The 27,206-nt window shown below is 37.7% G+C and overlaps 2 protein-coding genes across 2 annotated transcripts; one reads left to right on the top strand and one right to left on the bottom strand.

Annotated features, from left to right (window-relative positions):
- The first annotated feature begins 313 nt into the window (after positions 1–313).
- On the top strand, positions 314–1,130 carry LOC131155478 (uncharacterized). The gene has a single exon (XM_058108644.1). The coding sequence runs from the start codon at positions 314–316 to the stop codon at positions 998–1,000; it is 687 nt and encodes a 228-aa protein (XP_057964627.1). The 3' UTR covers positions 1,001–1,130.
- On the bottom strand, positions 1,094–27,119 carry LOC131155477 (methylthioribose kinase-like). Its single transcript, XM_058108643.1, has 6 exons — positions 26,568–27,119; positions 25,710–26,019; positions 24,919–25,093; positions 24,498–24,699; positions 2,709–2,923; positions 1,094–1,514 (listed from the first exon to the last, which is right to left on the bottom strand). The coding sequence occupies exons 1-6, from the start codon at positions 26,751–26,753 to the stop codon at positions 1,331–1,333; spliced, it is 1,272 nt and encodes a 423-aa protein (XP_057964626.1). The 5' UTR covers positions 26,754–27,119; the 3' UTR covers positions 1,094–1,330.
- Between the last annotated feature and the right edge of the window lie 87 nt (positions 27,120–27,206).

Below are 27,206 nucleotides of genomic sequence, written 5' to 3'. Positions count from 1 at the left end.
TTTGATTATAGGGCAATAAAGCAACTCAAAACACTCCAATTTCTAATATAAGTTTTGGCTGAGATCCCCAAGTCTTTGGCGATTTAATTAGGCCACATGGAAGTCATGTAAGACAGCTAGTTACCCTATCATTGCCCCCACAGCAGAACCAAGGACTTTTCCATGGGATGAAAAGGGACAGGCCTAACTTCATCAATGACCCTAACTTCCTGGTTAGAGGTTTCTTTCTATATAAACGCTAGGGCACCCACCCATTCCTTCTACAAAGACATCCTAGAAGACTCGTACCGTATCAGCATAGATATACAGAGCCATGGATCGTTTCATGCTCTTTCTCTCCTGTGTTTTAACCCTAGCAGCCATGCAAGAAATTCATGCAGTCGAGTATGAAGTCATCAACAGTGCAGCTAACACCCCTGGCGGCATTCGCTTCGTGAATGAGATTGGTGTTGATTACAGCAGGCAGACCCTGGCATCCGCCACCGGCTTCATTTGGCAGCTTTTCCAGCAAACCACCGAGGCCGACCGGAAAAATGTTCCAAAAGTCACCTTGATTGTTGAAACAAAGGATGGAGTTGCATATGCTGTTAACAACGAGATTCACCTCAGTGCCAATTACATTGACAGCTACAGGTCTGGTGACGTGAAGAAGGAAATCACTGGGGTGCTCTATCATGAGATGACACACATCTGGCAGTGGAACGGGAATGGGCAGGCAGCCAATGCTAGCAGCCTCATAGAAGGAATTGCAGATTTTGTAAGGCTGAAGGCAGGGCTCGCACCGAGCCACTGGGTGGCGTCCGGGCAGGGCGAAAAGTGGGATGCGGGGTACGACGTGACAGCCCGGTTCCTGGACTACTGCAATGATCTTAGGAATGGGTTCGTGGCAGAACTGAACAAGAAGATGAGAAGCGATTACAATGTGAAATTCTTTGATGATCTGCTGGGAAAGAGTGTTGATCAGCTCTGGAGTGAGTACAAGGCCAAGTATGGGCACTAGGGGTTTGGGCATAGCCTAGACCTGATGAAAATGGATCACATTTGTCTGTCTGCATTGTGTAATATGTAAGATCAATAAAACTGGAAGCTGGTGTTACTTAAAGACCCTTGAAATAAAAATGTTTTAAGAACTGTCGTATGATCTGGCACATCACTTGCATCCATGGTCGATAATGGAACAGAAAAGTACATCAAAAGCAACCACAGGACTGCCAAAGCATAAAAATAATTAACATAAACAGCGATGAGTTATAAAGATTGACCCAAGTGATCTTTAGTTTCAAAATGGGGTTCTTTGTATAGGAAAAACAGTCATTGCTTGTGTTGAACTTTATTCATAACTCTGTGAATGGAGCTCCCGAATGACTGAAACAACTTCACTGATGGCCACAAATCTCCTCCTTTCCTTTAGAAGCATCCTTGCAAATTCAAGAGCCTGCCGCTCAGAATCTGCTCGTTTTTTAGGATCGGCAATTGACTCAAAATCCTCAACATGGGCAACCCCAACAATCCTCCTATAAAACAAAAATAGAAGTGTCATGACAGAAATGCCAATCAATGAGCCCGTAAATAGAATTTTATAAAAGCATTTTCAACAGTGAAAGTTGGAGGGATTGTTAAGATGGACTAATATCATATAGCAAACAAAAAATTGCAAATGAAATTTCATTTGAAAATTTTTGGATGCTCAAAATATGAAACAGTACAGGAATTCTCTGACGCAAAGACAGTCCACAATCACATGAAATATGAAAAATAAGGCTTCATTTCGTTCACGGAATGTACTTGTATTCCTAGGGCATCAAATGGTTATAATAGAAGAATTTGACAGTTTATACCAAAAAAAGTGTTACTGCAAACAAAGCAAATAGCAATGAAAAAAAATCACAAAACCATAACAAGCAATAACTATTACTAAACTTCACCGTGGTGTGCCTATACCTTACCTGTTCTATATTGGATGGAATAACCAGGCTGCAGTAATTGAGCATAAAAAATCTAATACCCTGCATCAATTTCTTTGAGGCAGTGAAAGGGGAGAATGCATTAAAAGATATCTTATTGTTTTTCAACCAACAATATCATCATGATATTCATCATCAAATGAAAATAGATGTTAAAGAAACTTTAAAATGTACACAGCAGTAGTTAAACCAGAGAAAAATCATAAGCCAAAAAATGAATATGCAAACTTCTAGTCATGCCAACGAAAAAACACAAGGACAAGTTAACCAATATGATAAATTAATGAACAGGAAAAGTAAAAACTGTTTACGATCAATCTAATGACATAATTGTTTGTTCCAAGGTGAAAACAATAAACCAATCTGCAGTAAAATTAGGACAATAGTGGAACTGGAACAAGTGGATCATACTTACATTCTGGATAAGTTAATTTTAAATATAGAGGTTTTCTTAAGCACCTCAAAGATGTATAATTTAAATACAAAATTCACTACATTTTTTAATAGCACCTCTCCATATAAATTATACAGCGACGCAGATAAACAATACAAGTCATATAAATATACTAACAACAGTTTGTATAATCATATATTCAAATAAGATCTCTGCTCTTAACATTCCAAACTTTAAGGTTTGTTAAGTTAAAATAAAAAATCTAGAACAAAAGAGGAACCAAAAAAATCAAAGGGATGAAGAGTTGTTAGGGATATTATATGAGGGAATATTTGTAATCATTTTCTCACCTTATCATTTTAGCAGCACCAAATCCAAGAGAATCATGGAACAAATCTTTCATATATTTCTTCTGCACAAGAAGCTGAAGATCAGGATTGTTATAAACTGCAGGAAGATATGCCTCCCCGGAGCCATCCTTGTGTTCATCCCAGAGTGCAGTGAATCTTTTATAGAAAAGATTCCAAGTCTTTTCCATTGTTTGTAGAATCCAATCTTTGTATGCCTGCATAACAATGGGGTTTTCAGATCAAAATATATTAACTGCAGAAAACAGACAATGCCTAAGATAAGGTAATATCTAGGATATAGAAAACAATACAACAATTCTGAATAGATTTTTTTGTTGGATAAAAGAAGACATATATTTAGGAGAGAATAAAAGAAAGAGGACGTGATAGAGATGACAAAACGAGAAAGAGGATATGATATTCCTTTGAGAGAATGAAAAAGAAAAAATAGATTTCCGATGTGCATAACAAACTTTTCTTCCACAAAAAAACAAATGAAATTGATAAAATAAAGTTGTGCATAGATAGCATATAAATGTGAAATAGAAAGGAGAGAAAAGCTGATGAGAAAAAGCTAATAAAATATTTGAAAATTTAAATGAAATTCCTATCACAGCAGCACAGAGGAACTTCAGAACATATGGTGGGATTTTATTTTGGGTGTAAGCAACATATAGTGGGGCACAGAAATTAATAAGTTCATTGTAAAATGATGCCAGCAAAAGCACTAGCATTTTTTAATATTAAAACATAAAGGTAAAACCTCTAATGAAAGTCCCTGCAAACAAAAATCTACATGCCTAGCTCTTAAGACCAAATGATCTAAAATGAAACCTTTTGTTGTATAAAATTTAAAATGATGTCACTTTATCCAAAGATTCTATAAAAGTGTTCTTTCTCCAAATGTCAAATCACTATGATCTACAAGGATGACAAAAACTGCAGCACCCTGTCATAATTACTAGTATAAGTCATGTGAATCTGAAGTCTGCAGCATTGCTTGCTCAAGAAACCATCCTAATGCTTCTTACCTGACATTATGTTAAAACTTTAGCTCATTAAGGCAAAAAGAATACATCATGTTAAAATTTTGGCTCATCAAGGAGAAAAATTTTCAGCAAACCCATTTAATGTGGGTCATCTGGTTAATACCTTGAAGAACACTAACAATTCAAGAAACCATGCTTATTATTATATGGTAAAATAGTAATCCCTTACTACACTTTTTCAGTTCTAAAGATCTAATTCAATGTTTCATAGGCTTTCATGCAGATTTACAACCCTTAGCATAAAATTTGTTTTTTGTCAGCTACCTTTGCTTGCCTTTAGAAACTACATCCAATTTTTTTCCCCAGTGCTGCTTGAAATGCTTTTCAAGGTATGCCTACTAATACAACCCCAAAAAAAAGTGTTCCATAATTTCAAATAATTATGAACCATACAATTTCAATTTTAGTAACTTTTTTTGATCAGGAAGGAAATATTTTGAAGAATACCATTTGCTAGTGTAGATTTAGGCAAAATAAAATAGTCAACCTATAACTAGCAAACAGGACTCTCCCCATTTCATGGAGACAAAAAGTGAAGAACACAACTTCAGGTTCTTTGTATGAGAAGTGACATGGAGAAAAATCTTTTGTCACATGGCGATTATTGTTCAAGTGCTGCCATAGGCATACAGGTGTCAGCCCATATATTCTCACCAGAATGATGTATGCCCATGCTGTGCAGAGAGAACCTGGTTTCTGTGTGTGCATTTTCCATATTTGCAATTTTTCATGAATTCTACAAAACCTAAATAATTTTATGAAGGGGATAATCACTAAATTCCTAAATAAGTTGGCTCATTGCAGATATGCAAAGCATATTAACCATTTTGGGCATATCCTACCCTCTTGTTTTCTTCTCAAAGTTAAGAATATACTAAAAAGCGAAGGGCATACAACAGGCTTTATCATACCACCTTTTTTGTGTTTTCTTTTTTTCTTTTTTTTGGCACAAATAAGGCAAAGACTGGATCAAGATTGCATATTTACAATTCTTGCTTCTTGGAAGCTCAGATCCTTGATTTGACCAACCTTTCACAAGTTTTATGTATGGATTGTTCTATGCATAACTAAGGCTTACACATTTTTGACACAACGTGTCAGCGCCCGAGTACGTTGTCAAATATGCGAGGGTTCCCGCATCGTTGAGGACGTGGGCGGAAAAAGAAGTTAATTCGGGACACTACAATACATAGAAGATGTGGGCATGGAGACAAAAATAAGTTGAAGAGATGATCTTAGATTTCGTTATGTCATACGATTTTATTACAATGAATACTTGCTTTAAGAAGAGAGAAGAACATTTAATAACATTCATAAGTAGACAAAATAAAAGTCAAATATATTTTTTCTTAACTAGGAGGGTAGATTGTTTATTATGTAAGGATTGTAAAGTCATCCCAATAGAAAGTTTAACCACACAACATAGAGTTTAGGGACAAAATATAATAAAATTTAAAGATAAAATTATCAAAGATGGTGATTAGACTATAGAGGATGGTGTAGACACACTATTTGGAGTAGGATAGCTAGCTCTATTTAAAAAACAGCAAAAGAGATTTTAGGTGAGCCAAGAGAAAGGTTCTCGAATAGCAAAGAAAGTTGGTAGTGGGATCAATAGTTCAAAAATCCGTAAAGAAAAAAAAAATTGGTATAAAACATGGCAAACATGTAGAAACATGGATAACTTTGAAAAGTATAAAGAGGCAATAAAAGATGCAAAAAAAAGGCATTAGTGAAACTAAACATAGGTCATTTAATAATTCATACGATAGATTAGATACAAAAGAAGGGGAAAGAGATATATTTAAACTTGCTAGATCTAGAGAAAGAGAAAGTAAGGACTTAGGTACTGTAAAATGTATAAAAAGTGACGATGATATTGTCTTGGTTAAGGAAGAAGACATTAAAAAAAAATGGCAAAGTTATCTTAATAAGCCATTTAATCAAAACCAAATACAAGGCCTAAACTTAGAATTGAAAAATGAGGAAAAGACTAAAAATATGATATTTATTCGCAAGATTAAAGTTAACGAAGTTAAGTTTGCACTAAAAAAGATGAAAAATGGAAAAGTTATGATTCATATGATGAAACTGTAGGAAAGAATAGTTGAATAAAGGTCAAGGCTAGAATCGAAACTCTCAGAAAATCAATTTGGTTTTATGCCTGAGAGATTTACTAGAGAAGCTATATATTCTTTACAAAGATTAATGGAAAAGTTTAGGGAAAAGAAGAGGGATTTGCATAAGCATATGATAGGGTATCTAGGGAAGTTCTATGATGGGTTTTAGGAAAAAAGGGTGTATGTAGTAGGTATACTGATGTCATCAAGTATATGTACAATGGAGTAACGACTAATGTAAAGACTATAGGTCGAGAGACTAGAGAATTTCCAATCACAATAGGTATGCATCAAGGATCTGCTTTGAGCCCTTATCCTTTTGTTTTAGTGGTGGAACAACTGACTGGGAGTGTATTCAAAATGAGGTTCCATGGTGTATGTTGTTTGCAAATGATATTGTATAAATTGATAAAACTAGGGGTGGAATAGAGGCTAAGCTAGAATTATGGAGAGAAGCTTTAGAATTTAGAGGCTTTAGAATAAGTAGAAATAAGACAAAATATATGATATGTAATTTCAATAAAAGTAAGAGGAATATTGGAGACAAAATTAAACTTGATGATGTAGAAAATACGTAACAGTCGCGACCTTTATTTAAAACCATGGTAGAAATAAATAGTACTTGTAAATTTTGATGTCTTGGATCTATTATGCAAGCTAAAGGAGAAATTAAAGAGGATGTAATGCACAGAGCTAAAGCAAGTTTGGTAAAATTGAGAGTGCTTCAAGTGCTATTTGTGATCATAGAATACCCTTAAAATTAAAAGGAAAGTCATATAGGACAGTTATGAAACTAGTTATGCTATATGGATTAGAATGTTGGGTAACTAAGAAACAACATATCCAAAAGTAAAAGTTGCCGAAATAAGAATTCTTAGATGAATGAATGGTATAACACTCAAAGATAAATTAAAAAATGAACATATTCGTAGTAAGTTACGCATAACTGCTGTAGAAGGTAAGATAAGGGAGGGGCGACTCAAATGGTTTGAACACCTGCGACGTAGGCCACATAGTACTGAGAAAGAGTTAGTTATTATGAGGGGTAGTAGAAAGGGGTAGGGGTAGAGCTAAAATAACATGGAATGAGACAATAAGGATTTAATAGCCCTACATTTGTCAAAAGAAATTGTCCATGATCGCATAAATGAGCGAAAAAGGATTCATGTAACCGACCCTACCTAGTGGGACCTAAGGCTTGGTTTTGTTGTTGTATATCTATTGAGGTTATTTATGTATTTTAGCATTATTATTATTGTGTTAATGTGTTAATTAGTGAGAGTTAGTATAAGGATATTATTGTCATTAGAATGCATTTAATTTGTATTATAAATAGACAGAGAGACCTATCTTCAAGTAAGGTCATTTTAATCAAAATCTTAATATGGTACCACAGCCTGACCCAACCTAAACCCTATTCCCCTAAGTTGTCGCCAAAAAAACCATTCCCGCAACTATCCTTCCCAGATCCACCTCCACATGCCAACGACTGCATATCCGACTTCATATAAGCATTAGTAATGAGCTTTTGCACAAGTTTTTCCTGAACAAAGTGGCAATCAACTTTCATGTGCTTCGTCCGCTCATGAAAGATCAAGTTGGAGGCAATACGAAGAGCATCTTGATTGTCACACATCAACTTCATAGGCTGCGAATGAGAAATACCCAATTCTTCCAACATCTTCTTCAACCAAACAAGTTCACAAGCAATGTGAGCCATTGCACTATATTCAGATTCAGCACTTGACCTGGCCACCAAAGTTTGAGTGAATTTCCGACCACCTTTTTCCTCTCTTATTTTTTTTTTCCTCTACCATGTTCTGATTCCTTCTCTAGACAATATTATCAAGTTGTTCGGCCTATTTTTTGCTCAAAAATCCAACCTATTTCAACCATGCACTCGCGTATTCCATTAATTTCCGTTCAAGGTTTGTGAAGGCTTCTTTGTGAGATTTTTGGAGCAATGGCAGCATTCGTATAACCAGTTGTGATGTTGTGGGAGTGTTATATCCGTCGGTGAGTCATTCACCTCGTCCGTGGTTATGTCAGTGCTTCACATAGTTTGTGATTGTCCCGATTAATTTTGATTGTTCTTCTTGTTTGACATTGGTGTGGTTGCTGATTTGTGAGTGCCGGGATGGAATCTATGAATCCCAAAAATTTGTTTACTACATCATTGCCTCAGATAACAACTCAAAAGTTGGATGGAAAGAACTATGTTCAATGGTCTATAGTTGTTCGGGTTTATTTAGCGGGATTAAGAAAATATGACCACTTGCTCCAGTCTTATTCTTCTGATGAAAATAGAAAAGACGTGTGGGTTCAAGAAGATGACTTGATTGTTTCCCTCTTATGGAATTCGATGGAGCCACAGATTGGACGGATGTGTATGCATCTAGATAAGTGCAAGGAGATTTGGGATTATGTCAAACTTCTACACTTTAGTAATATTACACATATGTATAATTTATCTCAAGAGTACTTTCAATTACAACAAGGAGAAAGGAGTATTGCAGATTATTTTGGAGAGATGAAGTGTATTCGTGAGGAGCTTAACTTTGTGCAACCTACAACTATCAACATTCATGAGATGTGGAAGTAAAGGAAGCAAATGATAGTCCTTCGTGTTCTAGCACGCTTGAGACCCGAGTTTGAGGCAACCAGTCCCAGATACTTAGTAGTGCTGAGATACCATCATTTGCCGATGTTTATTCTCGTGTCGTTCATGCTTCCTTTAGCACACATCTCTTGCTCTTGCACCTGGCCTTGAGAGAACAACCTTTGCTACACAAGATGATTGTAGTTCTCTACCACACAACCGCAAAAGTTACATAGGTGGTTCGAGTCGTCATAGGGGGTAAAGACGGACGAGGTAGAGGTACTCCTCACAAATGCACTCATTGTGGACGGAGTAATCATACTATTGAGCAGTGTTGGGATCTCTATGGTAGACCTTCACATGTTGCCAATGCAGCCACCACCGACTTTGCACCTTTGAGGGCAGCCAATGCACCCACTACCGACTCCTCACCTTTGAGACCGAATGGTTGGCAACGTACTGGATCCATGTCAAAAGAAGAGTGTTCCAAGTTCCTGTGGTATCAAGCATTACAATAGGCTTCTCTTCAAATTGCACCTCTTGCCCAAACAGGTACTCCCACAGTATGTCTGTCATATAGTACTTCTCGATCTAGTCCTTGGGCCATAAACTCCGTTGCCACTTATCATATCACAGGTATACCTAGTTTCTTCTCCACTCTTCAATGTCTAATCTCGATTGTGAGTATTGCAAGTTGGGAAAGCATGATCGTCTTCCTTTTGCTTCCTAAGTCAATAAACTTGCTACAAGCCCTTTTATGTTAGTTCATTCTGATGTGTGGGATCCTAGTTGGGTTGTGTCCAACTTGGGTTTTTGGTACTTTGTAACCTTTGTGGATGATTATTCAAGAAGGACTTGGTTATATTTAATAAAATATCGTTTTAAGTTATTTCATGTATTTTGTGCCTTTTGTTCTGAAATAAAGACTCAATTTGGTTTGCCAATTTGAATATTCGTAGTGATAATGCTAAAGAGTATTTCAATGCATGATTCACTTATATGACTTAGTTTGGTAGTTCATCAATCATCCTATGCCCACACTCCTCAACAAAATGGGGTTGCAAAGAGGAAAAATAATCATATTCTTGAAATCACTCGCACCTTAATTTATCAAACTCATGTACCTAAAGTATTTTGGAGTGATGTTTTACATAGTGCTTGTTATATGATCAACAGGATGTCATCCTATGTTCTTAGTGGTAAAATTACCTACTCGGCTACTCCACTCTCTTCCCCAATTCACCTTTATTTTCTCTCCCTCATCGTATATTTGGGTGTGTCCTTTGTTCATCAACTAACTCCTAAGGTGAATATGCTGGATCCTCGTGCTATAAAATGTGTCTTTCTAGGCTACTCATATACTCAAAAGGGATATCTTCGTTATAGTCCTGTATTGCACCGCTTCTCTGTTTCTGCTAATGTTACCTTCTTTGAGTATACACCTTACTACACCCAGTCCTTGAGTGCTTCTGAGCTCAATGAGTCTCTTCCTTTGCCTAATCTTCCATATTTTACTTTGCTATCCTTGCCCAACCAACCATCTGAGTCTCCATGTAGTTCGAGTCCTTCTCATCATCTTGATCATCCTAATTTCAAGGTGCATTCACAACGGCGGCTCCAAGGAAGAGAGTGCCCTCTAGCTTCTACTACGACGCCTTTGGTTTCCTCGTCTGATGATCCTACTCCCCATGATGTCGATCCTCCAATAAGGAGTGTACAAAAATTACCGAAAAATCGAAAACCGGAGCAAAAGCAAAAGCGGTTTGGTTTTTCGATTTACGATTTCGGTTTACAAAAACACAAATTTTCGGTTTCGGTTTCAAAATATAACCAAACTGAAAAAATTGAAAACCAATTTAAATAAAATATATATATAACTTAATATAACTAGTTTATATATATATATATATGGGCTGGGGAGTAGACGAGTGGGGGATTAGGGTTTCACTTTGACACTTTCACTCAATCACTCGATTTCTCTCTGCAAAAGTAGCCAACCCCTAGCCATGCTGAATCTCTGTCTCTCGGCCCACTCCCTCATATCAGACGCTCGGATCTGGTCTCATCTAGGCCTCTCTCCATCCCTTGAAAGATCAAGTGCAAGATCAAGCACACTACTCCACTTAATCACTCGATATCTCTCTACAAGTCGCCAACGCCTAGTCACGCTGAATCTCTGCCTCTTGGCCCTCTCCCTCAGATCAAACTCTCGGGTCCAATCTCATCTAGGTCTCTCTCCGAAGTCTTGACTCACTAGCACACTACTATGAGCCTTTGAGTTCGAGCTATCACCGACTCTGCCTCTCTCATGCTCTTAGTCTCTCAACCTTCGAGCTACACCACCTCTACCTACAGCTCTGCTCTCTCTCCCCTGTCTTCAAAACAGCTTGTAAGTTTTATCTTTTTTCTAACAAACACTGAACTTTTTGTGTCGAATGATCCTCAAATGGGTTCAAACCATCAATAAAGCTCCCCAATTAAAAATAAAAATGGTTGCTTCTCTAACAAAATTTGTTGGGCTTGTGTTGGAATCACCTCTTTGTTTGAAGTGGAATCAGTTCGTACTAATTGAAATGTGAACTCATCTGGTCAAATGCTCAAATGAATGTGCAAGGAATCTAAGCAACTTGCTTGAGTTTGGTTTCATTTGAAAGGTTGAATTAGTTTTTGGAACATGTCCTGAATGTAGAGCTTTTGAGTTTTCATTTTCATGTTGTAAGGCTTTACATACAATTTGTTGCAGTTGTCTCTTGAGCAAGAAAGACTTCTATGCATGTCTAGGGTATGCCTTGAATTATTTGTGAATTATTTTAGTGAATTATTTGTGTGATGCCTTTTGTAAACCTACTAGATGTGTACTCCATAGCCTTTGTAGTTATATTATTAAAAAAGGAGTAAATGACTATATTGAATCTAAAATGTAAAAAATAAAAAGGAACTCTTACTATGCATGTTAAGGGTATGCAAAAACGGTTTGTGTGGATTTCTCATCAAATCAACTTCATCAGTCTCATCATTTCATTGTCTTCATGATCGAATATCTGTATTTAAAGAAATAAAAATAAAATAAAATAAACAAAGAATTATAAAGTTATAGCTTTGGACAACATGAAGTAGTTTCTCAACAGGTTTGTGTTTTAGTCCATAAGGAAATTTAATGCTTTTTTCCATCTGTTGTGTGAATCTCGGCTTAAACATGCCTCATCTAATGAATTTGCACTTATGCATGATTTTTATAGATGTCTGAATTTGGGGACAACGCAAGTTTCAATACAACTCCTTGTTCGAGCCCAAACCCAAGTCCAAGCCCAAGCATGAATACAGAATTAGGAGATAATATTGCTACTTCAGGAACAGAGTTGGGTGAGAAGAGGAAGTTTAAATCAAGATCAAATGTATGGGACCATTTTACTAGATTATGTGTTGATGTCACTCCAGAGGTAAAAGCTCAATGTAAATATTGTCCAAAAGTGTTCTGTGCTGATTCAAAAAAAAATGGAACAAGAGTTTTGTGGAATCACTTAAATACATGTGCTAAGTATCCCTATAGGAGACCTCATGATCGTAATCAATCACAAATTAACTTCAAACCAGAAACAAAAATGGAAGAAAAACAGCTAACATGCCAAAAGTATGATGTCGGTGTTCTTAGAAAGGCTTTAGCATATATGGTGATAGTGGATGAATTGCCATTCAGATTTGTGGAGGGGCAAGGTTTTAAATATTTTTGTAGCCTCATGGAACCTAGATTTCAGGTTTAATCATGAGTGACAATGGCAAGGGATTGTCTTCTTTTATATGGAGAAAAGAAAAAGAAATTGAAAAAAATTTTGAAACATAATTGTCAACGGGTTTACCTTACAAAAGACACTTTAACTTCTTTACAGAATATTAGTTACATGAGTTTAACTGCGCATTTTGTTGACATTGAATGGATGTTACACAAAAAAATTTTAAGTTTTGGTCCAGTTCCTAAACACTGAGGGGAAGTGTTAGGTTTTGCTATTGAGAAGGCTTTGTTGGATTGGGGATTAGATAAAGTTTCTACTATTAATGTAGACAATGCAAGTTCTAATGGTACCGCCATTAGTTACTTAATGAGGAGGGTGAAGAATTGGAAGGGTAGTGATGGGGATTGGCATGCTGTACCTATGTTATTTTCAGATGTTATGACATGCGGACGACCTCAGGAAGTCCACATTTCCTTCGCCGACATGTTAATAAATGGACGACCTCCGGATGGCCCTTTCGTTCATAACTATTTTGCAGGAACCCATGAATTGATGTGCAAATTTCTTTATCAAAACCTTACCATCTTCAAAAGGTTTGAACACAAAAGTTGTGGGAATTTTGTTGGCTTTCTTTTGATACCAAGATCGCTTTATTTGAAGCTCTATAGCAAAAGTTATACCCCAAATATTGAAGAGTGTTCGCGGCTGAAATTATCCATTAGCAGTTCACAAATTTTCCTAAGAGTCTCGACTAGGTCGCGACCAGGACACCATGAGGTGCAACCAGGTCGCCTGCACACTAAGAAAATCCCGAGAACTTCGACCAAAAGTGCGACCTAGAGCCTTAGGGGTGCAACATAGTTGAAAATACCGTCGTCTGAACACCAAAACAAGCGAGCTCGAGTCCCAAATGGCCCCACACGGATTAAGCTTCTTTTTTTTACATTATTTAATGTGTAATATTGCAACCAAGCTTGCAAGTATATGTGTAAGAGTCTAGTAAGTTGTGTGAGTTAATGTGTTTGTAAGTTGAGAGCATTTAAGTCTTGTATCTCCCATGCTTGTATGGGAAATGCTAGTTAGTTATTGTATTGTCCCCCATGCTAGCTTAGCTAGTTATGGTTATGTCTTCCCCTTCCCTATGTTAAGTCTCTATATATTTCCATTGTAATAATTGTAACAGAGAGCTAGAGAATATATTGTTATTGAGTTAAAGACTTTGTCTTTGTAAGCTTGTTAAGCTTGTTCTGATCCTTGTGATTGAGTGGCGAGAAGAGACGTTCATTCCCCCCGGAGATCAAGTGGTGAGAGACCACTAAACTATCTAGCGATTCCATTCATTTCCCTCTTTCATGACCTCCATCCATCATCCACACAGCCACCACCAGGTTAGTTCCACACGGCCAACAATACATCATTTCATTTGTTGCATATTCATCCATCTATCAAAGTGTGCACAAAGGATTTCACAAGCTAGTCTAACTTGTGAAGAATATCATCAAGACATCCTTCATAGTTAGTGGTAATTTCAGTATTTGCTTGTACCATTACAAGTGCACAGTAGTTCCAATTGCAACTCAAAGCTTGGTTAACAAATTCCAAGGTGTGTTCTGATTTGTGGTGACTTAAATTAAGCCATCCAACGATTTATTTGGGTAAGATTATTTAACCCTTGAATTGCTTAAGAACCCTTGCTCTAAGGCCCCATAAACTTTGGGTGAGAAATTGCCTTGAATCCTTGCTGTTTTATTCAAACCCGTAGCAGGTAAGGCGGCTACCCTGATGGTCAGTCAACTAACCCTGATGGTTAGTTGACTAACCTGCTACTGACTCTCGGGAATTTTGTTTAAATCTCAGGCAATCAACTGAGATTTTTCTGTCAGTCGACTAACCCTACACTATCATCGCAGAATTTTGTGTTATAATTCATCGGGCGAGAATTTTGTGTTATAATTCATCAAGCGACTAAGGACCCTGTCTCAATCGACTGACAAGCTACTATCCCTCTGAAAATCTGTTCTTAAATTCTTCAGGCGACTGACCATAATCCACAATTGACTGTAGTCACCCAGAATCTGAACTTCCAATATAATTTCACATTGTTTGAGTCCTTGCTTAACCTTGTGCAATCCCATGTTTGAAATTATGAGCTTCCATGTTTAAATATCACATTTAAGCCATTAAATTTCATTATTGATACTTGCTAGCTTTTAAATCAATTCTAGGAATATTAAACATAGAACTACTTTCTTGAAATATTGAAGTAGCAAATTTCCATCTTTCCGCATTTTAACTTAATACCTTTGTGAAAGAACTCTTGGGACTTATCTCAAAACAGCATCATACACCTTTTTAAAATCCTGGAACATGTGAGATGTCCTCTGGTTTATTGTGTTTATGTTGATTAATTGAATTCTTAATTTGAAGTGTCTTGAGTGTGTATGCTTAATTTGAAGTGTCTTGAGTGTGTATGCTTGCGCGTGAGGGTTGAAACCAATAGGACTGGGTCACCCTTACCCGTCCTACATCAGGACGTGTGCCCAATGGTGAGTTCTTGCACATGAGGTGTGTTGCACATATCATTAATTTAATTGTGCAAGATGGATTGAAACTTGTGGGAGATTCAGTACTTTGAATTAGGCAAGCAGTAAAATATATTAGGCAATCACTTGGTAGAACTGCAAAATTTAAAGAGTGTGCAGATGAGGAAAAGGTTAATTGTAAAAAACATTGGTGTTTAGATGTGCCTACTAGATGGAATTCCACATATATGATGTTGGACACTACTCAAAAATTTTAAAAAGTTTTTTTATCTATGATGAAAAAGATTGATATTTTGCACTTGATCTTTCAAGAGAAGGTGGAAAAGGAAAGCCAATGGAAGATGATTGGGATAATTTGAGGAGGATGGTGCAAATCTTAGGATGTTTCTATGAATTCACCTTATGTGTTTTTGGTTCTAATTATGTGACTTCCATTACTTTTTTCTATGAAATTTGCACAGTTAATGCTTTTTTGGAAAATTGATGCAATAGTGATGATTTTGAATTAAGTGAAATGGCATTCAAAATGAAACATAAATATGATGATTATTGGGGGAATCCAGAAAAACTAAACATGATGATGTTTGTTGCCACTATTCTTGATCCCCGATACAAAACTAGGGCCTTTCTCAACTATTTTCTCCTCCTACATCTTCAATTTTGAGTAAAAAGGTGAAGGATGTTATTTTTTTAATGTTTGATGAGTACAAAAATGGGGGTAAACAATGCAGTGGACCTAGGGGTAAAATTGCCAAAATTGGCTCTAGTTAGTGGTATGGACCATATGGTGGATGCTAAGCAACAATCAATGAAGATAAGGATGTTTATGGTAGATAAATTCAAGAGGCATATGTTAGAAAAAGAAGGTGGGGGGAAGGCAAGAGTGATCTTGATAAGTATCTTTCTAAGGAACTTGAAAAGGATAGTCATGAATTTAATATTTTAGGATGGTGGAAGATAAAAAATCCAAGGTTTCCTATCCTTTTACAATTAGCACGTGATGTTTTGGTAATCCCCATAGCTACTGTTGTCTCTGAGTCTGCATTTAGTACGATAGGTTGTGTTCTTGATTCTTTCAGGACATCATTGACTCCTAAAGATTGTGGAGGCTCTTATATGTTCTCAAGATTGGTTGCCAAACTCACCGTTACCAGTGAACTATGAAAAAAGCCTTGAAGAACTTGATAAACTTGAGAAAGGTAAAAAATAATTTCTTATGGCATCTTTTACACATTTCCTGGTTGTTTTATTCTAATTATTGTTTTGCATTTATTTTCTCTAATTTATTGACTTTTTCTTCTTCATTCATTTCAAAATTTGATAAAATTGACATAGATTCTTCTACTATTGACACTGTCGATGATATATTGGTAAGATTACGTATTCAGGAGAGCTCTTTTATATCGTGATCAGAGTTACACTTATATCCATGGATATGCAGATGCAGATTAGGTTTGGTCGCCTTCCGATCGGAGATCCACAACTAGGTATTGTATATTGGTTTGATGTAATTTGGTTTCTTGGAAGAGTAAGAAACAAACTGTGGTGGCCAGGTCAAGTGCTGAATCAGAATATAGAGCTATGGCTCACACTACTTGCAAGTTGGTTGAAGAACGTGCTGGAAGAATTAGGCATTTTTAATTCTCAGCCTATGAAGTTGATAAGTGACAATCAAGTTGCTCTTCACAAACTGTGGTGGCCAGGTCAAGTGCTGAATCAGAATATAGAGCTATGGCTCACACTACTTGCAAGCTGGTTGAAGAACATGCTGGAAGAATTAGGCATTTTTAATTCTCAGCCTATGAAGTTGATAAGTGACAATCAAGTTGCTCTTCATGTTGCCTCCAACCTGGTCTTTAATGAGAAGACGAAGCACATTGAAGTTGATTGCCACTTTGTTCGGGTGAAACTTGTGCAAAAGCTCATTACTACCACTTATGTAAAATTCGGTATGCAGCTTGCTGATTTGTTTATGATGTAGGGTAGAACGTAGACCTAGTCCTATGGTTGACCCTCTTTGTAGCACACATACAATATAACAATCTATTAGAAGAATTGAATTAACCAAGCATGAACATCACAAACATATTCTAATGATCACAAGTTTTTGAGATTTTGAAAACATATATGATTTGGTTCAAAAGCCCTTAGTTGATCATTTCATTCGAGTAATCAAATTCACTTTAAAAGATGTCATATTAGAAGTCTTAGATGACAAGTCCTAGCATACAAATCAAAATATCCCTAAGCATGGTACTAGCAAGCATGTTCATGTTGAAAATCTAGGAAGATTCAAAGAGAATGAACAAGGTCTTTCAATCAAGGCTTCGGGTAGAGTTTCAAAGCTTACAAGGTACTTTAAGAGGCTGTTTTAGATGGTCACAAACAAGGAATTGAAACGAGCTTACTAAAAGGTTCCAAATGTCAAACACCAAGACACACGAGTACTCGATCGCACCACGAACAAGCTTGTTGATCCTTAGGAATCTTGAGACAAAAATGAAGCTTGAAGTTGTAGTGGCTGTGAGCTATGAAAGAGGTGTGGGTGTGTAGTGTTGATGATAATGTTGATGTTGATGTTGACGTGGTCTCTCACCACCCAATCTCCGGGGAGACGGAACGTAGCCTCACACTACTCACTCACAAGGAGAGAAACAAGATTCACAAGTTCAAGCAAAAAGCTTCTTTTTTTAATTGATAATGCAAGATGCCTTTTAAAATACAAGTGATGGCATATTTATAGCCTTACATGCACATGACTTGCACATGGGTTCTTAAAAGATTAAAGAAAATACAAAAGTAAAATAAAACATTTAAAACATAGGTAAAGAGGTTCCTAGGAAATAGTTTGTCATAGGAAATAGGTGCCTAGGAACTAGAATAATTATGATAGTGGAGTCTAGGAACTTAAAATGACATAAATGCTTCTTGAAAAACCAAGGCTCTTTGACTTGCAAGTTGTCATCCTCTTTCCAAGCTATAGCTTCTAAGAGAAGCTTCAATTGCTGCAAATAAAGTTCACATCAATGGTGGACTTCAAGTGGTCGTCCACGTGTCACAATATCTACGAAAGATACTCAAGGTGCACTTTGATCCCCATCATCTCTCCCCGACCAAAAAGAATCTTCCTCCACAAAATTATGTCGAAAATACTCAGTATGCAGCTCCAGGTTGAGACGAAGGGCATCATCGTTAAGAATCCAACTGCTTTCTGATAACGGCTTCCCTTTCCATTTGACTAGAAACTTTTGGTACATTCGAGCTTGTGCATTGTTGTTTTAACATCCAGAATGTCTTCAATTTGCTCAAGTTTCTTTGGTGGGACTAATGGCAGTGGCAAAGGTAAATTTGGCTTTTATGGTGCTACTGGAGTTATGAATGGAGTGGTTCATCTGCAGGGTTAGTAGGGCTAGGTTTTGCAAAAAAAGTAGCTTCCAGAAAAGGCGTTAGATCTTCAACGTTAACCACATTACTTATACCAAAATCACCAGGAATATCTAACATGTAAGCATTAGAACTTATTTTCATGAGAACTTTGAATGGTCCCATCTTTTTGGCATGAAGCTTTCTTACCTTTCCTAAGGGAATATGTTCAAGGTGAATTCAAACCATAAACATATCACTTTCTAAAAAATTCCTACAACCTGCGATGTACATCAGCAATAGATTTATAATGCTCATTGCTTAAATTAATTTTCATTCTTAACTGAGAGTGTAAATCATGTATGTGCTTTGAAAATGCATCAGTCCGCTCACTCAACCTAGACTCGGGTGGTAATGAAATGAGATCTACAAGCTTCCTAGGATTATATCATGTAACAACCTGAAATGGGCAAGTCTTGTGGTCCAATTCACTGAACTATTGAATGCAAACTCGGCCATAAGGCATAAATTGCAAGCTATGATGTTCTCACCTACCAAACATCTCAATAGGTCCCCAAGGCTCCTATTTACCACTTCAGCCTACCCATCAGTCTGTGGGTGATATGCACAAGAAAATTTGAGCTTGGTACCTAGTAATGCACATAAGGTTTTCCAGAAGTAGCTCACAAACTTCACATCCCTATCAGAAACAATGGTTTTGGGAAGACAATGAAGTCTCACTACTTAACTGAAAAATATAGTGGCAATCTTGTAGGCATCCTGTGTTTTATTGCATGGAATAAAATGTGACATTTTTAAAAATCTGTCCACAACAACAAACACTAAATCATTTCCCCTGGCAATCCTAGGGAGACCTAACACAAAATCCATATTGATATCCTGCCAAGGACTGTGTGGCACGGGCAAAGGGGTATACAATCCTGAGTTTTGTTTCCTACCCTTCGCTGTCCAACAAGTACGGAATTGTGAAACAATCTTAGCAACAACTCTCGTCAGACCAGGCCAGTAGAACCTATCTTCAATCATAGCTATGGTCTTATCTCTACCAAAGTGACCCGCAGCACCTCCAGCATGTAATTCCCAAATTAGCTGGTCACATAGTCACATAAAGATGTGGATGGGATACACAGTCTAGCCCCTCTAAAAATAAATCCATCATGAATCACAAAGTCTCGGTGAGATCTAGGTACTACCTACAACAAATCAGAAAAGATATCACAGAAGTATTTACACTGAGAGTACTGTTATTTGATGCTATCAAAGCCAGCAACTTTCACATGAAGAGTTTGTATGGTGGCTAAAACTCGGCTCAAAGCATCAACAGCCTTATTCTCAACACCAGCTCAGTGTTTGAGTACAAAGGTGTATTGCTGTATGTACTCGACCCATTTCATATGCCTATGCCCTAACTTCTTTCGAGTATGTAAATACCTAAGGGCCTGGTGGTCTGAGTACAAGACAAACTCCTAAGGAAGGAGGTAGTGTCTCCAGTGTCGCAGTGACTGTACTACAGCATAAAATTCCTAGTCATAGGTGGAATACCGTTGTTTTTTCTCATAAAATTTCTCACTAAAGAAGGCTATGGGGTGTCCCTCTTGACTAAGTACTCCTCCAATGCCTACACCTGAGACATCACATGGAACCTCAAATACTTTTTGGAAATTTGGGAGGTGTAGCAATGTTGCCTTAGTCATCAAATCTTTTATATCCAAAAAGGCTTTTGTCGCAAATTTCGACCATGTAAATTCTCCTTTCTTGAGGCAGTTTGTAATGGGGGCCATGATGGTGCTAAAGTTCCTAATGAACCTCCTGTAAAATGTGGCTAACCCATGAAAACTCCTTGCATCATGTATGTTACAGGGAGTAGGCCAATCTCTAATGGCTTTGACCATATTAGGGTCAACAAAAATGTCATGCTCAGACACAACAAAACCAAGGAAGATGACGTGTGTAGTTATGAAAGTACACTTCTTTAATTTGGCATACAACTTCTGCTCCCTCATAACCTCAAACACTCCTCAAATGGACAAGGTGCTCCTTCTTAGTCTGGCTATAGATCAATATATCATCAAAGTAGGCTACAAGAGAGTGTCCAATGAAAGGCCTTGATACCTGAGTCATAACTCTCATGAAAGTACTCGGTGCGTCAGTTAGCCCAAATGGCATGACTAACCACCCATATAACCCATACTTCGTCTTGAAGGCATTTTTCCACTCATCTCCCAATCTGATCTTAACCTGCTGATATCCACTTTTAAGGTCTATCTTTGAAAAAATCTTGGATCGTACCATCTGATCAAGCATATCATCTAGTCTAGGTATGGGAAACCTATACTTCATAGGAATCTTGATGATTGCTTTACTATCGATGCACATCCTCCAAGTGCCATCTTTCTTGGGAGTGAGGAGAGCAGGGCAAGCATATGGACTCATGCTCCCCTGAATAAAGCCCTTTTCTCTCAGTTCATTCACTTGTTTCATCAACTCCTCATGTTCTCTCGGATTCATTCTATAATGTGGTAAATTATGCAGAGATGAACTAGGAACAAGGTTAATGACATGTTGAATGTCTCTCATGGGAGGTAACTCACTAGGTGGCTACGATATGACATCGTGAAACTCGGAAAATATGGGTGATACTTCCAGTGTTGTTTCATGTTCAGGAAGGGGCACCTTAGTATCCCTAGTAACAACCACATACACGATATGTGTATCTCAACTCTCCTGCTCAAACTGCTTTTTTACTCGTGATATTTAATTATTTTCCACTAGTTTTTGCCTTTTCCTTCTTTTTCTCGCCTTTCGGCTCTAGTGGACTCAAAACAATTCTCTTGCCATTACACCTAAAGGAATAAGTGTTGGCATGCCCATTATGTGAGACATCAGAATCATACAACCAAGGTTGTCCTAACAAAATATGGGCAACGTCCATGGGAAGGACATAACACCAAATCTCGTCCTTATAATCACCAATCTTAATGGGAAGCAGGTATCTATGGCTCACAAGCATGGTTGTGGCATCAACCCAAGCTACCTTATATGGTTGTGGGTGTGGCTCAACTTTCAATCCCAACTTCTCAGCTGCGAATTTAGACAAACCATTCATACAGCTACCACCATCTATGATCATCTTGCAACTTTTACTCCCACACTTGATGTAAGTACGGAAAATAGAAGTGCGACGCCAATCCTCCTGATCCTTGGGAATGATCATAATGCGTCTCATCACACTAAACTAGGCACTCACATCTGGCTCACTTGACAACTCATCCTAACTAAGTACAACTCCACGAACATATACTTGATCCCCCTCATGCTCATCCTCACCATCTTCCCCTATCAAGTGCCAAGTTCCTGGTGGGGCATTGTTTGGCAAAGTGTCCTTGTTTATGGCACCTGAAACACACTGCATTGCCAAAACCTCTAGCGAGAGGATCTAGTCATGGGGGCTTTTCCCTTGTCCATAGGCTGCTGTACTGTGGGATTGCTCCCTCAGGAGTTGACTTGACCTAATTGCGCTAGTTGGGACTTGTCATAACACTGTACCTTTTGAGAGTATGACTCATTTGAAGAGCCACCAAACAATTTTTCCATGGGCCCTTTATTCATTTGCTCAAAGTCATGAGCTATATTGTAGGCCTGTTCAATGGACTCAATGTGATGGGGAAACAATTCTCTCCTTAGTTCAGGCTTTAACCTTATGCGAAATCGGAGGTCTGCTGACTAACAGTCTCATAGACACCACAACTTATAGACAACTCATCAAACAGACTCATGTACTCTGACACGGTGATGCTACCCTGAAACAAACTGTAGAGCTGATCCATAAGGCGCTCTCTATAGGGTACATACTTCTCCCTCAACCTACCCTTCATTAGGTCCCAATGCTGAATGGACTTATGATCTAACCTTACCTCTTACCTCTCGACATTCAACCAATGGAGCTTGGCTTGCCCCGTCAACCTCATTTTTGCAAACTTAACCTGATGAGGGTCAGTAATCCTATACCAGTCAATAGGAATCCATCTTAGTCAACCAATCTTGGAAGATTTTAGGGTCCATCTGTCCATCATGGGTGGGGGCCTCTTTCTTCACTTGCCTTATCAAATCCTCGTAAGGATCACGATGGTACCTATGGTAAGGTCTCCTATCTTGAAATTCATCAACGTCATAGTTCTCATCACCCCAATGTTGGGCATAGGGCTCATAACGTGAGGGTCGCCTAACAAAGTCATCTTGGCAATTAACTTGCCTCTATGGAGCAAGAGGAGGTCTTTCTCTAAGAGGCATAGGTGGCTCTCTATGTTGTTCATCATCATTGCCTCGCTCAATAGGCGGCTCTAAATTGTCTTGAGTTGGGTTATGGACTAGTTGGACTTCCAACCTATCTAGTCTTTGGCGGGCCTCAACTAGCCCTTGATTCAAGTCACGAATCATTGATCTTAAAGCTCATCTATAGAGGCATCTCTCTCAACATCAGTCCTACGACCTCGGTAAGAATCCCAGCTCGAGTAGACATCCTAGGGGTTGGGGAAGGATTAGGTCAACACTAGGGCAGCCCTTTGGAATGGTGTTTGGTCACACAAAGTAGGGTCAGATGTGAACCTAACCTAGGCTCTAATACCAATATGACGTAGGACGGTTCTAAGTAGCCCTAGCCCTACAATTGACCATCTTTGTAGCGCACACACAATATCACAATCTATGAGACGAATTGAATAAACCAAGCATGAACATCACAAACATATTCTAATTATCACAAGTTGTTGAGATTTTGAAAACATATATGATTTGGTTCAAAACCCTTAGTTGATCATTTCATTCAAGTAATCAAGTTCATTTTAAAACATGTTATATTAGAAGTCTTAGATCACAAGTCCTAGCATACAAATCAAATATCCCTAACCATGATACTAGTGAGTTTGTTCATGTTGAAAATCTAGGAAGATTCAAAGAGAATGAACGAGATTTTTCAATCAAGGCTTCGGGTAGAGTTTCAAGGCTTAAAAGGTACTTTTAGGGGCTGTTTTAGATGGCCACAAACAAAGAATTGAAACGAGCTTACCAAAAGGTTCCAAATGTTAAACACCAAGACACACGAATACTCGATCGCACCATGAACAAACTAGGTAGATCCTTAGGAATCTTGAGACAAGAATGAAGCTTGAGGTGGTTGTGGCTATGAGCTATGAAATAAGTGTGGGTGTGTAGTGTTGATGATGACGTTGATGTTGTCGTGGGCTCTCACCACCCAATCTTCGATGAGACGAAACGTAACCCCACACTACTCACTCACAAGGAGAGTAACAAGATTCACAAGTTCGAGCAAAAGCTTCTTTTTTTATTTGATAATGCAATATGCCTTTTACAATAAAAGTGATGGCATATTTATAGCCTTACATGCACATGACTTGCACATGACTTCTTAAAAGATTAAAGAAAATACAAAAGTAAAATAAAACGTTTAAAACATAGGTAATGAGGTTCCTAGGAAATAGTTTGTCATAGGAAATAGTTTGTCATAGGAAATAGGTGTCTAGGAACTAAAATAATTATGATAGTGGAGTCTAGGAACTTAAAATGAAATAAATAATTTTTGAAAAATCAAGACTCTTTGACTTGCAAGTTGCCGTCCTCTTTCCAAGCTAGCTTCTAAGAGAAGCTTCAATTGCTACAAATATAGTTCACATCAATGGTGGACTTCGGGTGGTCGTCCATGTGTCACAATATCCGCGAAAGATACTCGAGGTGCATGTTGATCTCCATTAGCTTACCAAAGCATTTGGGGGGTGCTCGTGTTAAATTTATTTGTAACAAGTTAGGAGCATATGACATTTATGATCCAGCTTAAGGGAGAGTGTTAGAGGATTTATGTATTTTACTATTATTATTATTAAGTGTGTTAGTATGCTGATTAGTGAGAGTTAGTAAGGGTATTATTGTCATTGGAATGTATTTAATTTGTATTATAAATAGAGCGAGATACCTATCTTTAAGTTAGGTCATTCACTTTAATCAAAATCTTAACAATATCATTAGAGCTGATGAAGCAGGCCACAAGGTTGTCAAAAGCCATCATTTAGCTTGATTAAAAACCATCACTTCAAAAAAACTTAAATTTATAAGATTTTTTTAATGCTTCAGCCCACGTTCTTTTTGTTATCCTCTCATCCAAACAACCCACCACCTCAAAAAAATCAATCTTCAGTACTAAACTAAAAGAAAGGATTTAACAATGAATGACTAAAGAACATACATGGAAACAGATACTACAATAAGTAAAATATCCAAGTCACAAAAGGGTATAAATTCTGAAACAAGAAAAAAATTGCATAATTGAGACATACTAAAACTGCAACATACCTTACGGTCATTCCCCAGATCTGCATGTCCATCTTGTGCAAAGAAAGCCAAGATCAAGTTCCCTAGGAAGGCTCCTATATCAAAACCCATTGGTCCATAAAAAGAAAATTCTGGATCAATAACCTGAGTTGAATCAGTAGTGACCATAACGGAGCCAGTGTGGAGATCTCCATGTATTAAGGCTTGGGCTCTCTCACAAAACCTAGAGACATGTGACTCTAATTATCATAAAATAAAATAAAGCAATTTCAATTGCCAGATAATATAGAAACAAAAAAAAAAAGGAAGCTACTCATAAAAACTGGAGACATGTGACTCTAATTATCATAAAATAAAATAAAGCAATTTCAATTGTACCAGATAATGTAGAAACGAACAAAAAAGAAAAAAAAAAAAAAAGGAGGCTGCTCAGTAACAGTACATGGATTTCAATTCAGCAACCTCAAGCTTCAAAATATTGTCCTCGCGGACAGCCAATGCTTCTCGATCAAGATAAGGGGAAGTCCACCGGTTATGCTCAGACTCCTTGTAAGGATCAGAGAAAATGACCTGCTCAGTGAGCCTGCATAATTCCACATTCCCGCAAAATTCAGAAACTGCACAAAGTAAAGGTAAACACGTTAGCTAAATGCATTAAGCACACAAACATAATTTACTCAAATAACTTACATGTAAATAGGAACCAACAATTTTTGTAAATTACTATATACACAGATACATAAGTCATCATTTCAAGGACGACGAAAAAAATGAACAACTTCATCAAAAGTTAAATATATGGTGCAGTAGAAACAAGTCTAAATAGATTATCTACAGACATGAATAAATAGAATCCAATGTTTCAATGATCTGAAAACACAGCTGCATACCATGTAGCCAACCTTGTCACCTTGGATTAAATGATTGATATGTAGGTCTTAAAAATAACAATAATAAAGGGGAAAACCATACTAAATCAAATTCAACATCGCTAAGTATTGAAGGTACTAATATGTGTGTGTGTATTGCACAATAATGTCCCCTTTTAAAATCACCAATCTAAGTGGTTTTAGTATTATTCTGCCATATACATGATCACACACACATATATAAGAGAGACCGAAAGTAAATATAAAGTATGCATTTCAAATCCCATGCTGTCCAAGAAGATAAGCATCAGAAAATGGAAAATATATGAATTTTCAGAACATTAGATAGAAAAAATTAATTTACCCCCACGCTTGTGCTCCGTAGTGGAATGGTATAGAAGGGATGTTTTGAAAAGGGTCCTTGCCATATATTCTGACATGTGTTCTGCAAGCAACGGATATTCAATTCCAGCTATCAGGCCTTTTCTCAGGATAATATGAGGAGGCTCCAAGTAGCGCATGCCAATCAAAGCCATTTCATGGTCAAAATGATAGATTTCTGGAACATGATCAGGGCACAAATGAGCGTGCTCTTTCAATGTGAGGAACTCAAAATATGCACGTTCCTTCGTCATCGGCCATGATTCCCCAATACAACGTATGTATGGAAGAGCCTGCACTCTCAAACACCCAAAAGCAAAGAAACAAATCCACAACATATGGGGCATTAGTTAGAGATGATCGCTAAAGATATGAATCTCTATCTGCAGAGGGACTTCAAGAAAGGAGCTTAAATGAAATACATGTTGTAATTAAAAACAAAATAGTACACCTGCAATTGAATCTATAGGATGAAAATCATTACGCACCACAAAAGTATTAGGATGTGCTTAGTAAAGTTTAAAGCGAAAGTCTCTGAGGCCTTACTCCACTTCTCTCCTCATTCCCAAAGCGGATTTTAATATGTAGAATACTAAACTATGCATCAAACTAAGTATTAATTAGTTCAGATTAAACACCACTGAGTAACCATTTTTGCTCCGGCTTAAATCATCTAAACTGAGAAAACAATTGTACAAAACACCACAAAGACGAAGTCTTCAGGCCGACCTTGATTCCTAAAACGCAAAGAACCAACAGGGCACAACCAAAACAGAGGCCACAGTAAAACCCCTTTCCACAGGGAGCTGAACACTCACACCTCAATTCATCAAATTAGTACCTGCTTGACAACAAACGAACCGGCGGAGCCAACGACGATGTAAACGAAGTTGAGATTGCCGTCTCCGACCTCTTTGATCTTCAAATCATCAATCTTGTCGGCGACCCTAGAGGAGAGAGACGGCGTGGCCTTTATGTACTCCCTCAGAGACTTCTCGTCCAGAGGGCGAAACCCAGATGAAGACATGGCGACGGCGGCGGTGATCGGAGAGAGGGTGGCAAAGGGAGGGGGGGGGGGGGGGAGGCCTTTAGGTTGACGTGTTAGTGTGTTACAGACCTACTGCTGGAGTTTGGGAAGAGGAAAGAGCATGACTGTTGGACTAAGCGCGATGAAAATGGACTACAGGAATGGGGAAAAGGCGAGAAGCAGAATCGTTGCGGGCGATGAGTGAAAACGAGTTGGCATGAGAGAAACAATCTCGAACCTAGACATATTTTTGGCGCATGGGAGGAAGAGGAATCTCACTGCTGCTGTGGAATATATTTGTGTTTCCATTTTAGAAAACCGAAACGGAGGAGCTACGCATGCACATTAGACATTATGGATAACAACACCCGATGCTGATTGGTAGTTTAACATTAGTAAACTTAATTGGACGATAAATGATGCAATTTGTTAGAGTTTATTTAGCTTAAATTT

The sequence above is a fragment of the Malania oleifera genome, chromosome 5, assembly GCF_029873635.1.
Source record: "Malania oleifera isolate guangnan ecotype guangnan chromosome 5, ASM2987363v1, whole genome shotgun sequence".
Lineage (NCBI taxonomy): Eukaryota > Viridiplantae > Streptophyta > Magnoliopsida > Santalales > Ximeniaceae > Malania > Malania oleifera.
This window is presented reverse-complemented; position numbering and strand designations above follow the sequence as displayed.